This window comes from Equus quagga, chromosome 6, assembly GCF_021613505.1.
Source record: "Equus quagga isolate Etosha38 chromosome 6, UCLA_HA_Equagga_1.0, whole genome shotgun sequence".
Taxonomy (NCBI): Eukaryota; Metazoa; Chordata; class Mammalia; order Perissodactyla; family Equidae; genus Equus; species Equus quagga.
In genome coordinates, this window is record NC_060272.1 from 77,108,948 (window position 1) to 77,121,796 (window position 12,849).

The 12,849-nt window shown below is 42.8% G+C and overlaps 1 protein-coding gene across 1 annotated transcript in view; it reads left to right on the plus strand.

The window, feature by feature from the left end:
* Positions 1-3,400: 3,400 nt before the first annotated feature.
* SPATA13 (spermatogenesis associated 13) overlaps positions 3,401-12,849 on the plus strand; it is a 343,789-nt gene continuing 334,340 nt past the window's right edge. Inside the window, exon 1 of the mRNA XM_046664701.1 lies at positions 3,401-4,058. Coding sequence (XP_046520657.1) covers positions 4,047-4,058 — 12 coding nt within the window. The 5' untranslated portion in view covers positions 3,401-4,046. The remainder of the gene's footprint in view (positions 4,059-12,849) is intronic.

Below are 12,849 nucleotides of genomic sequence, written 5' to 3' on the forward strand. Positions count from 1 at the left end.
AATAAACAAAAGAAGGGAGGCTGGTCAGCAAGTCCGTTAACCAGCATTCACTGTGCTCACAGGCAGCAGAGTCCCATGTTAGACCAGACCAGGGGGATGTAGGTGCTTGTTTATCCCTTGGCTCCAAAGTGATTTTATTAACTCTTTAGAAGTAACTAGAGCACTAAGGAAAAACTATTATACACACGCGCGCACACACACGCGTATATTTTTCTCTTATCATAGTGAAACAAACTATGGTCAGTGTTCAAAAAGTGCACAAAACAAATGTGTACTCTATAAAAAAATGATTATAATTGGTTGCACTCTGAAATTTCTAGGTCTCCCTACCTCCTCACAACTCCATCCTTGTCCCCTAAAAATAATATAGTTTTTCATGAAATACATCATGCCTTTTTATTTTAAATGGGCTAAAGATTCATTTTTGCATGGTTTGTTTGCACTACTTTTGGTTAGTTCTAAAAGGGTCTTGATGTAAATAAATAAATGAACTTACATAGATGTAAATATATGAATGTTTGTTCATCTTTTCTGTTCTCATTTCCTCTGTGTCATATTTTCCTCACTTGCCTGTTTTTAATTTTTTTTTTATTGGATTGGATGATCTTATATATACCACCTAAAATTCCTTCTGGACCAAAGTGTGATTTTAATAAAACAATAAACTTACTTACTGGGACATGTTGACAACTAACATTAGCATTTTCAAATATTTAAAGTAAAAACAGATTCTAACGTTTGTAGCAGAAAATAATACTTTAAATAACATCTCCCCATAACGCTAAGTATGGATGCTTAGAGAAGCAAGCCACAGATGTAGCATCCAACTAGAAAAGATGCAAATTAAATTCTTCCTCAATCTAAGTGGAACATTAAAAAGCAAATTATAAAAGATGTGCACAAGTTTATTGAAGCACAACCCTTACTCTGGGCAACTTCATGCTCTAAACTCTTCTTTTCCCTTCATTTCATTGGCCTCCAATTTCATTTTCCTTATTCCCCCATGCATTTGATGCCCAGCAATTGTTATGCATTTTAAAGCATTATTCCATATGGAGGGATTGCTCTAAAAACTGCCTTTGGAATCTTGGAATATTTTCATGGCTGCTTCTCTGGGCTCTTATTCAGAAAGACCAATTTCTAGGCATTGGATTCTGACAAATGTCTGATATAAAGACATTTAAGTGTCTTCCATGTTCTTACATTTGGGAAGTGGGGCACAGGATGGAGTTGCTAGGTGGGGAGGCAGCCTCTGATCGACGCCCTGCTGCAGGACTGACCAGGGCCTCCCCAGGGGGGACTGGGAGCAGGGTCTCCTCAGCTGCTGCCCAGAGGGCGGCTCTGGCTCTGCTCCACGTGGGTGTGTCTCTCCCTCACACCTTCTGGAGCAGGGTGGGGAGCCCTGGTGCAACTTTTCTCTCTAACTCACTGCTGTGACCCCAGAGACACATTCAGCTGGGTCCCAGGACCCCAAAGACGCACCACCCTCTTACTTTTGTATAAGAAAATAATCATGTACTTACTACTATGCTATCATTAAAGAGTCAGCAAACAATGAGAATCTTTTCCTTTTGCTTCAGAGTGGTTTGCTGTTGCCCAAAGTAGCACATGACCTGAAGGAGGCCGGGCTATGGGACATGGCCGGACTTTGGGACAGAGCCATTTGAGTCCTAGGTCCTCAGTGTACTGTGCTGTATGTTGTTGGCAAGGAAATCCACCTCCCGGATCCTCTTTCAATCTGTCCGACGGTTAATGGGAGCCACGACAAAGAGATACTGTATGCAGGGGCCAGCAGTACCACTGTAACCACTAGCCTTACCCTCTCACATCCTACTTCCCTTTGCAGGAAACGAATTTCAGATGAGTAGCGAGAAGTAGAGAGCAGTTAGTTCTCATTATCAGGTAACCACCGCTTTCAAAGGACAAGCAGCAGGGCTGCCCTCCAGAAGGCCCAGTGGCTCCAGTGAGAAATTATAACAGCGAGCCCTGTGATTTTTGTACATCATCTCACTGAATCTTCTCAGCAACCTCTGAGGTGGGTATTATTACCCATCTTCACAACAGGGCACCCAGACTTGGAAGTGAAATGTCTTGTCTGGCTAATGCATTTGAAACTCACTCTGACATCAGCATCCACACACTGACCACCCAGCCACACTGTCAGACCCTCTGAGGCTCCGTGTGCACGCAGTCAGTACAACTTACTTCGTCCACTCTAAAACTACCGAAAACATCGCCTAGTCTTTGTTTGTTTGATGAGGAAACAGAAACCAGACAGGCAGCCATATACCTAAGGTCACACAGCTAGTGACCATACAATTGGACCTAAAACACCATCAGAAAACCCGGACTTGGTCTCAGTGGGTTCCTTCAGGGAAGTCAAGGTACTTCTAAACTCTCTGGGCTTCCAGCATCTGCCTTTCTAAATGGCTTCATTTTCTTCATAGCAGTCTTAACTACCTGACTTTCTATTTGTTTGTTTGTGGTCTGTCCCGCGCTGGAAGGCTGGCTCCCAGGTCAGGGACCTGGGCTATTTCACCGTCAGTTGTCTCCCCACCACCCACCACCCACCAGTAAATGGGCACCTGTGAGGACCTGTGGAGTAAGTGGGTTTCTAAGTCCATAAGTCTAACCACCTGTAATTAGTGAGGGTTAATGAGCATGGGTCACCTCTTTCAGCTAACGAATTTATATCTTAACAGGGGTTTCCTGTAGGACTTTTACACCAAGGAGAAAATTCGGTGAAGAATCGCGGCAGTTGGTTTGGGAGTCGAGTGTTAGGCAGAATCTTTGCGTCCGTTCAAATCACCCTTCTCAGGTAACCCCCATCCCTTGAGGGGTGGACTGGACCTGAATTCCACGACGTAATTTAGTGACGATTCCAATGGTGGAAATTTCAGGGAGGAAAGAGAAACCATTCTGGAGGACCACTTGTTCTGTCGGGGGGGAAACAGCTCAGCACCAACGGCTTTAGTGCTTGTCAGTCAGACTGTCCCTGTCCCCTATGTGAACTTCCTTAGGCCTGTCATTTTTCTTACGCTATTTTTATTTTCTGGAATTAGCAACTTGACTGTTTATAAAAAATACGGGTTTTTGAGAATGGTGGAGGGCTGCACTGCATTAAAAGCAGACAATTATGATTGCAATTTGCAATAGAATCAATGCAATTTTAGTTATATATTAAAAATACATAAAATTTTAACTGCTCTCTTTGTTATGACGAGCACATAGCGCAAGTCATCGTTAAAAATTCTAGGCAGACCCCCCCCCCCCCCCCGTTAGTCTCATACTATAATTAGGACCAAGGGATTTAGTCAGGACCTCCTTGAAACTCCCTTAGCACAATTCAGGCACGGGGAAATGGGTGTGTGTGTGTGTGTGTGTGTGTCTGTGTGGGCGCGCGCGCTTTCGCCGCCTGAGGGTGGGAGAAGAAATTGTGAAATAGGAATCCTGTGTTTGCTTATTTACGTTGCCACCTATTTCTCCACCCTATTCTCTTCGGGTTTCCTTCCAAATCAAATCATCTGCCCTTCTTTTCCTCGGCTTCCTCAACCCCGAGGACTCAAAAGAGGTGGAAAGCGACTCCGCCTTCTTATGAATATGCAACAGCAACGGGTTGGGAGGAAGCTTGAGAGAAAAACGCTGCAAGAAATTCAACCTGAGCCGGCCTGAAACGCCTGTGGCAGGCCGCCCCCCACACCCCGTCCTTCGGGGGCCGTCAAACAATAGCACAGCCCGGGGCTCGGAAGCCGAACTCGCCGCCGAGGACGAGCCCGCGGAGCCGTTCATCGCCAGGGAAGTGTGGCATCTGAACAGAGCCGATCTGAACTCGCCAGGGAGTCGGCGGTCGGACGGATTAACCGCCTCCGGACGGCGCGGCCTGAAGGTCCAGCCCTTTGTCGTGCAAATGAGGAGGGCGCAGGGCCCCTCGGGGCGGCTCTCGCCCAGGCCGAAGTTTCCCGTCGCTTCTCCGTGACTCCTTCCCACTTTGAGCTCGGCGCGGGATGGTGAGGCCCCTCCGAAGGCTCCCCTGCTAACCTGGAGGAATGCTGAGAAAGGTGAGTGGTCTTTCTGCGCCGGTTGGCACCTGTCCCTCCCTTCTAGAGAAGGGACCACCACGCAGCAGGTGGCCGGGATCCCGCGTCCGTGGAACATTTTTTCTGCAACAAGGGTGAGAGGAGGCCAGGATCAGGGGCCCCGGGTAAGAGACCGGCAGGCCAGTCAGTGCGGAGGAGCTTTGAAAAGTTGCCGCGGCCGCAGCAGGTGCTGGGGGCGAGCGCGCAGTTGCGCCCGGCGCCGCGAGCACAAAGCCGACGCGGCGGCGCGGCGCTGTTGCCATGGCAGCGGGGGCGGGGCGAGCCGCGGCGTGCCCAGGTTGCCGGGCGACGGAGGGGCGCAGGGGAGGGGGATGCGGAATCCTTGGGAGCCTCTCGCCTGGGTGAGCCAAGTCTGAAGTTTCTTTGGATGCTTGTCTCAGTGGGTAGTTAACTCAGCCACTTATCCTTTCGTTAGGGCATCAGGATCTGGGCTACTACCTACGTAATGCCATATTACTCTGCTTTTGAAAATATTTGGATTGTGTTCCGATGAAAGACATGAAAAAAGTTAAAGGATACTCATTTCTAAAACGATAAAAAAAAAAGGTATACTGCTTCCTCATTTTCAATGTAGTGTCTGCTGATAGATATTCCTTGATTATCGTTTTCAGAAAATAAAATACAGAACCTGGTTTGGATCCATGAAAACGAGTTGGCCTTCAGCCTTTCCGACGTATTAACCAAAATCTTTACAGAAGAAAAGCACATACAGCAGATAGTACACACAGTATTAAAAATTCAGACCACAGAAGGACACGACTTTCACGAAGGATGGGAGAGAATCAACTTCATTTTATTTCACTGGGTATTTTCTTACATGTAAACGTGCCAGATAATTTTGGCTTATTATCTCAGAGATTACTTGTTTTAGCCGTACACTACAGAAAAAAAAAATTGGCAAGGAATTTGAATTATCTTTTCCAGAGCAGTGATTGGCACCTACAGTGGCATTCACCCCCACCCCCACCCCCTTTTCCTTTTATCTTCCTGTAGCTAAAGGTATCTTTTGGTATTTTTAATCTGTTTCTCCTGATTTTAATTGTTTGCCAAAGACACCGATCTGTTACTAGTTCTTAAGATGTATTCCACACCCTAGTTTATTTCTTCCTCTGCCTCCATTTTTCAGTTATCTGTGTTGTTTATTTATTCTTGTATTCATTCATCAAATATTTATTGAGGCTCTACTTTGTGCTGTGTACAGTGCTAGACTTGAGAGAAAAGGAGTAATGGTGAGAGGGACATACAAAATTTAATTAGAAAAATGCACAGTTAAGGGAGAGGAAAAGGCTAGGAAGTAACTATAATCCACCATGATATTCTCATTTGGAAATTCCCCCCGCGATGACCGGTGGCTGGCCCCCCTGACTGGCAGCGAGCTTTGCACTCCATCAGTGTCACACTTGTTGTACCCGGGTGGAATATAAGGAAGACGACGCTCACTAAAGTGCTGTCATCTGCTCCAGAGCTTCCAGTCAGCAAGTGGTAGAGTAAGGATCCAAACTCAGATGGGACTCCTGTGACAGGCTGCTTCTGATGCGTTAAACCCTTGGATCCCTATGTTCCTATTGACCAAACTACCTCATTTTTATCATTCTTAATGAGTGTGAATTTCTAAAGAAAAAATATGCAGTTTTCTTTTTGGTTGAGATGTTTCTAAAGTCAGATATCGATTGCATTCCTGAAAAATACGTGTTTTTCCTACGGGAGTGTTGCTATTGTTGGTAATCTTTTTTCAGCAGTTCCTGAGAAGTTAATGAGAAAACAAAAATATGGTTCTGCAAATCGTGTTTTAAGAATATTTAGAGGTACTTATGTATTAAAGTATCTATTGTGCAAATTGTTATAGAATTAGATTTGTTTAAGGCAAAATATACTACTTAGTTATCATTTAGGTTTTTATTACCTTTCCTGATTTTAAATATTTTTTTGTCTTGTATCTTTTTTTTTATTATGGTCATAATAGTTTATAACATTGTGAAACTTCGGTTGTATATTATTATTTTTCAGACATCATATAAATTCGTCCCTTCACCTCTTGTGCCCACCTCCCATCCCCCTTCCCCCTGGTAACCACTAAACTGTTCTCTTTGTCCATGTGTGAGTTTATCTTCCACAAACGAATGAAATCATACAGTGTTTATCGTTCTCTGTCTGGCTTATTTCTCTTAACATCATACCCTCAAGGTCCACCCTTGTGGTTTCCCATGGGATGATTTTGTCTTTTTTTTATGGCTGAGTAGTATTCCATTGTATTTATATACCACATCTTCTTTATCCATTCATCCATTGATGGGCACTTGGGTTGCTTCCAGGTCTTGGCCATTGTGAATAATGCTGCGATGAACGTAGGTGTGCATATATCTTTTTGAATTTGTGATTTCATGTTCTTTGGATAAATATCCAGAAGGGGAATAGTTGGATCATATGGTAGTTCTATTTTTAATTTTTTGAGTGCTTCCATACTGGTTTCCATAGTGGCTGCACCAGTTTGCACTCCCACCAGCAGTGTAGCAGGGTTCCCTTTTCTCCACATCCTCTCCAACAATTGTAATTACTTGTCTTTTAAATAATAGCCATTCTGATGGGTGTGAAGTGATATCTCATGTAGTTTTGATTTGCATTTCCCTAATAATTAGTGATGTTGAACATCCTTTCATGTGCCTGTTGGCCATCTGTAAATCTTCTTTGGAAAAATATCTGTTCATATCCTCTGCCCATTTTTTGATCAGGTTGTTCATTTTTTTTTGTTACTGAACTGTATGAGTTCTTTATATATTTTGGAAATTAACTGCTTGTCTGATATATGATTTGCAAATATTTTCTCCCACTTGATGTGTTGCCCTTTCATTTTATTGATGTTTTCCTTTGCTGTGCAGAAGCTTTTTAGTTTGATGTAGTCCCATTTGTTTATTTTTTCTGTTGTTTCCCTTGCCTGAGGAGACATGGTATTCAAAAAGATACTGCTAAGACCAATGTCAAAGAATGTACTGCCTATGTTATCTTCTAGGATTTTTACGGTTTCAGGTCTTATATTCAGGTCTTTAATCTGTTTTCAGTTAATTTTTGTGTATGGTGTAATATAATGGTCTATTTTCATTCTTTTGCATGTGGCTGTTCAGTTTTCCCAAAACCATTTATTGAAGAGAATTTCCTTTCTCCATTGTATGTTCTTGGCTCCTTTGTCAAAGATTAGCTGCCCATAGATGTATGATTTTATTTCTAGGCTCTCAATTCTGTTCCATTGATCTGTGTGCCTGTTTTTCTGCCAGTGCCATGCTGTTTTGATTACTATTGCTTTGTAGTATATCTTGAATTCAGGGAGTGTAATACATCCAGCTTTGTTCTTTTTTCTTAGGATTTCTTTGGCTATTGGGGTCTTTTGTTGTTCCATATAAATTTTAGGATTCTTTGTTCTATTTCCATGAAAAATGTCGTTGGGATTCTGATTGGGATTGCATTAAATCTGTAGATTGCTTTAGGTAGTATGGATATTTTAACTATGTTTATTCTTCCAATCCATGTGCATGGAATATCTTTCCATTCGTTTATGTCTTCAATTTCTTTCAAATAATGTCTTATAGTTATCAATGTATAGGTCTTTCACCTCCTTGGTTAAATTTATTCCTAGGTGTTTTATCCTTTTTGTTGCAATTATAAATGGGATTGTATTCTTGATTTCTTTTCTGCTACCTCATTGTTAGTATGTAGAAATGCAACTGATTTTTGTATGTTGATTTCGTGCCCTACAACTTTACTGTACTCGTTAATTATTTCTAATAGTTTTTTGGTGGATTCTTTAGAGCTTTCTACATATAGAATCATGTCATCCACAAATAGTGACAGTTTTACTTTTTTCTTTCCAATTTGGATCCCTTTTCTTTTTCTTTTTCTTGCCTAGTTGCTTTGGCTAGGACTTCCAATACTATGTTGATTTTAAATCTTTTAAATCAGATTTGTTAGCTTCTGCTGGCAGTGACTTTAGGTAGGTGATAGTTGGAAATTACTATCTGGAAAGTTGTCCTAGAAAGTTCATGTATGTACCTGGCTTGACCTGCAGTGAGATTTGGCTACATGTACCTGGTCGCCGCTCTGAAAAACACTTTGAACTAATTTTATAAGTGTTTTTACTGTTAAAATGTTATTTTTCCACATACATTGCAGGATCCTTGAAGGCAAGAACAAGGTCTTTTGTGTCTTTAGAATCGTCCTCTTAGAATGAAGTATAACACTCTTCATAAATATTAACTGGCAGGAGAAACAAAAATAAACTGTTATCAAGCTAGTGAAATACAGTGATACTATGCTGTAAAATTGTAGCTAGTACCTATTTTACAGACAGGAAAACTGAGCTATGGTGATTAGCGTATAAAGTATTTTCCAATGTATTATCTGAATTGAACCTCACAACCACCATGCAAGAGTCCCCATCAGCATTTTGTTTTAAGTATATGGGAAAAAAGAAACTCAGGGAAGTTGAGTGACTTGGTCAGAGTCACCCAGAAAGGGGGAGGCACATTTTCTGATGATGTCAAGTGATTTTGCATTTTACCTTTGCAAACCAGACGCACCTGTGAGCTTTGGCAGACTGGGCGTCTCAACAGACCTGGCAATGCTGGGTGCATGACGCATTCTCTCCCCTCACCTTCCCAAGGCTCTCATCTCTTCTGGGAAGAAGATGAGGGAACCTCTTTAGTAGAAGAGGAGGCAGGGCAGGAGAAAGGAAGAGCAGGAGAGGGGCTCAGTGGAGGAAGACAAGTGAGTGTTAGGAAAAAGAGTGAAATGAAGTTGATAAAAGAAGAAAGAATATCGAAATTGGTGGTGAGGAGACCCCGGGGGCGGGGAGTATTAGTCTGCTAGATCTGCCATAACAAAGTACTGCAGACTGGCTGATGTAAACAATAGACATTTACTGTCTCACAGTTCTGGAGGCTGGAAGTCCAAGATCAAGGTGTCAGCAGGGTTGGTTTCCTCTGAGGCCTCTCTCCTTGGCTTGCAGACGGCCGCCTTTTCACTGTGTCCTCACATGGTCTTCCCTCTGTGTGTGTGTTTGTGTCCTAATCTCTTTTTCTCATGACACCTGTCATGTTGAATTAGGGTCCACTCATATGACCTCAGTTTACCTTAATTACCTCTTTAAAGGCCCTGTCTCCAAATACAGTCACATTCTGAGGTACTGGAGTTAGGACTTTAACATGTGGACTTTGGGGAGACACAATCCAGCCCACAACAGAGGAAAGTGAACTTGGTTTATGACTCTGAAGACAAGACCTATTGCAATTCTTTATTGTTCCCATTAGTATTCTCGCCTAGCAGAAGTAAATGTTTGAGCAAGTTGTGGCAATTTTTTACATCAGTATATTGCACTGGATGTATAAAGAACAAAAAGAGAGATTCAGTCTGAATTCTTCTATATTTAGCTCACTTCATACTTTATTTTCACTCTCACCTCTGCAGGATCAGCTTCAAACCTTGTCAGGTTCTGATGAGTGCAGACGAAGCTGACAACGACCCCATTTCCAGCTAGGTATGACCTGTCTCTCTGCCTTTTTTGAGTGGTGGAGTGATTTGAGTCACATGCATAGCCTGTGCAGCGTGATAAACCTGATAAGAAGGAAATCGCAATACCGAAAGGACAGTGAAGCGTAGATTGTACAGCTTTCAGAGCCATGAAGATAAGCTACGGCAGCCTTCTATCTGGATAGCATTTTCCCTGTTTATTTCTAACAAGATGTGTTTGCTATATATTTCAGACTGTGAAAGGTAGCCAGAAGAATGTGAAGGTTTTCTCTGAGACACGGAACAGCTAAAAAGGTTGTAATTGGGATGTGTTGCAAAGACTCAAAATATTAAGATGCTGCGGCCACAGAGTAGCAGGGGTGAGAGGGAAGCCTGTGAGTATTGCAGCCAGTGCCTGCCCTGGGCTGGGCTACACAATCTGCTTTGTAAAAATAGGAATCAGTGCTACTTCAAGATGGCCAAAGAAGTTTCCAGAGTCTTCTGTAATAAAAGATTCAGTATTCAACAGTCATCAGAATTTCAAAGTCCTTTTGTTTGTCTCCTTGACTTCCTTCATTACTTCATATTCTGCCTTCAGAAGAGGTGGAGCATAGTTGTCCACTTTTCCTCATGTAATGTCTTGTCATTTGCTAAAGGAGTGTTAATAGGTCACTTCTTGGCCTTTTTCTCTAAGTTGAATCGGAACTCTGTCATTGTTTTAGGAATCCATTTCTATTACCATCCCACAGAAGCTACCCTCGCATCTTGAGTTGAGGAGTTGTTATTTATGTCTTCATGGCCTTCCCTCAGTCAATCTCCTTTGAGGACTATCCTATTTACTTCTAAATGTGAGACCCCGGGCTATACTCTGAAATATCCCAACTAAAGAATGTGTATCCAGTATACTTGGCGGCACTTTGTCAAGGAATACCAAAATCTTTCGAAATGTACTCTTTGGACGTGATCCACTAGCTTTCCAAGATGGGTGGTTTCAAAAACAGGTTCTTGTGTGGAATAGCTATTTTTATCCAGCCAAAAAAGAATGCCTATTCCTCAGAGCAGGGCACACTTAATTAGGAAGGGGATCGATGCCAGAACCTGGAGTTGGAAAAGTCAGCTTTGAAAGTTAGTACAAGTCCCTGAAGGGCAGAACTATATATTTCACCTTCTGATTTGAGCCAGACATTTGTGTAACTGGTCGGTTGTGCAAATCGTCTGGCACAGGCCCAGGAGGTGGGTTGGTCTGTTCAACGGCTGCTTCTATAACACCTTTTAATTAAAAGCTCGCCTCAGATGTACTCACTCCCCTCAAGTTAGGAGAAAAGAACCAAACACAAATGTATAGAGTAAGGAAAAACTACTGTTCATAGCTGTTCATGACTTCCCCAGATTTGGCACAGTGAGATACCCTTCTTTCCCCTGTGCTACTGAAGAAGGTCATGACACTGAAGTGGCTTAGAAGTTCCCAGGCAATCAACAAGTATTTATCAGTCACTTACTGTCTACTCAGTGCTGACAGGCCGTGAGAAGATATGTCACAGACTTTCTCCTCAAGCAGCTGATACTTAAGTTCAGCGTAGACAGACATGAAAATATTTATGAAAGCACAGGTAAAGGCTGTGTCACGTACACACTCCTAGAGCCACCCGGAACAATGGCTCAAGGTGGGGCTCGGTGGCCAGAGAACTACATCTGCTTCCTCTCTGTGGCTTCCCAGATGCTTATCTCCTTCAAGTTCTCATCACCCCAGCCCCCTAAACCCAGCCCTTTTCTGGTTTTTAGAGTCTTCCTTCAATCCAGTGAGGATGTTCAAGAACTCCTGTCTCTGAATGTGTTTAAACCACGGTGATTTTTAAGCCTTTGTACTCCTGGAGGAACCTCATCAGGGTTTGAAGGGACTGCGCTGAAGGGGCAGAAGAGAGAGCCATTTCTACTCTCTTTCCTCATCATTGGTAGTAGTCATAAATCCTTCAAAAGCCCTAGAAAGACTGCCTAGTGTTCATTTTAAAGACAGAAGGATACGTAGGCAACATAAGAATATGAGACTGTGTTGAGGGCAACAGCAGGGCAGAGAGGAGAAAAACACTGGGTCCAAAACCCTAGATGGTGACAGAAAATAGGCCAACAGCAAGTGGTCCTTTTCCTGAGACTGATGGAAGAAAGTAAACGTGGTGATTAGGAAGCCAGCCCCGGGATGCAGAGGTGTTTCCTGGTTTATACCTGCAGAGGCCCCAGGCTCCCGTTCCTCACTCACTGGAGCTCAGCTCCTCCCTTCACGATGATTAGCAGTTATTTGGAGCTGAAGGGGCCCCCACAAGGAGAGTGGATGTCTCTGTCCCATTGTCCCAGGCATTTCAAGTTGGAATGGTAAATTCAGTTTGGAATGGTAAATTCAGCTGTAGGGTGTTATATTTGCAGGTTTTTCTTTTTTTTTTTTTTTTAGCATACTGCTGCTTCATGTGCATGCATTAGATATTTGGGGCTGATTCATTGTGTATCCTATTTCTAAGAAAATATGGGCCGAATTCCAAACAAGTGAATTGCATTTTTGTTGCACAAAGCCTTTGTAACCTGAAGCTTAGGGCAACTGAGAATTTTATTTGGATGGCAAAGACATATACGAGCAAAGAGTGTTAATAAAGGAGGGTTGGGAGACCTGGGTGCAAATCTTGTCTCTCATACAAATTAACAAATGCTTAGCAAGTCAACTTCCCAGAGATTACATTTTGTTATCTGCGAGAAGGGGGACTTGATTAGATAGTTTCTAAGGTCGCTTTGCATTCTGGAATTGTGCTCTTTCTAAAAGGCAGCTTAAAATGGAATGTGTCTTCTCTAAGAATCCCAAATGCTGGTCAAATATCAATCACTCTGATTTTTTTTTTCTTTTTTAAAGATTGGCACCTGAGCTTATAACAATTGTTGCCTTTTTTTTTTTGCTTTTTCTCCCCAAATTCCCCCAGTACATAGTTGTCTATTTTAGTTGTGGGTCCTTCTAGTTGTGGCATGTGGGATGCCGCCTTAGCAATGACCCGATGAGCAGTGCCATGTCTGCGCCCATGATCCAAACCTGTGACACCCTGGGCCACTGAAGTGGAGCGCACGAAATTAACCACTCGGCAACGGGGCTGGCCCCCAAATCACTCTGATTTTTATCCATGAGTTTCCAGAGCCCCTATGAGACAGCAATAATGTTACCTCCCCGTTTTCATACACAAGGTTGGGAAAGTCTTTCCAGAAAAATTTTTAGAGATGGGAA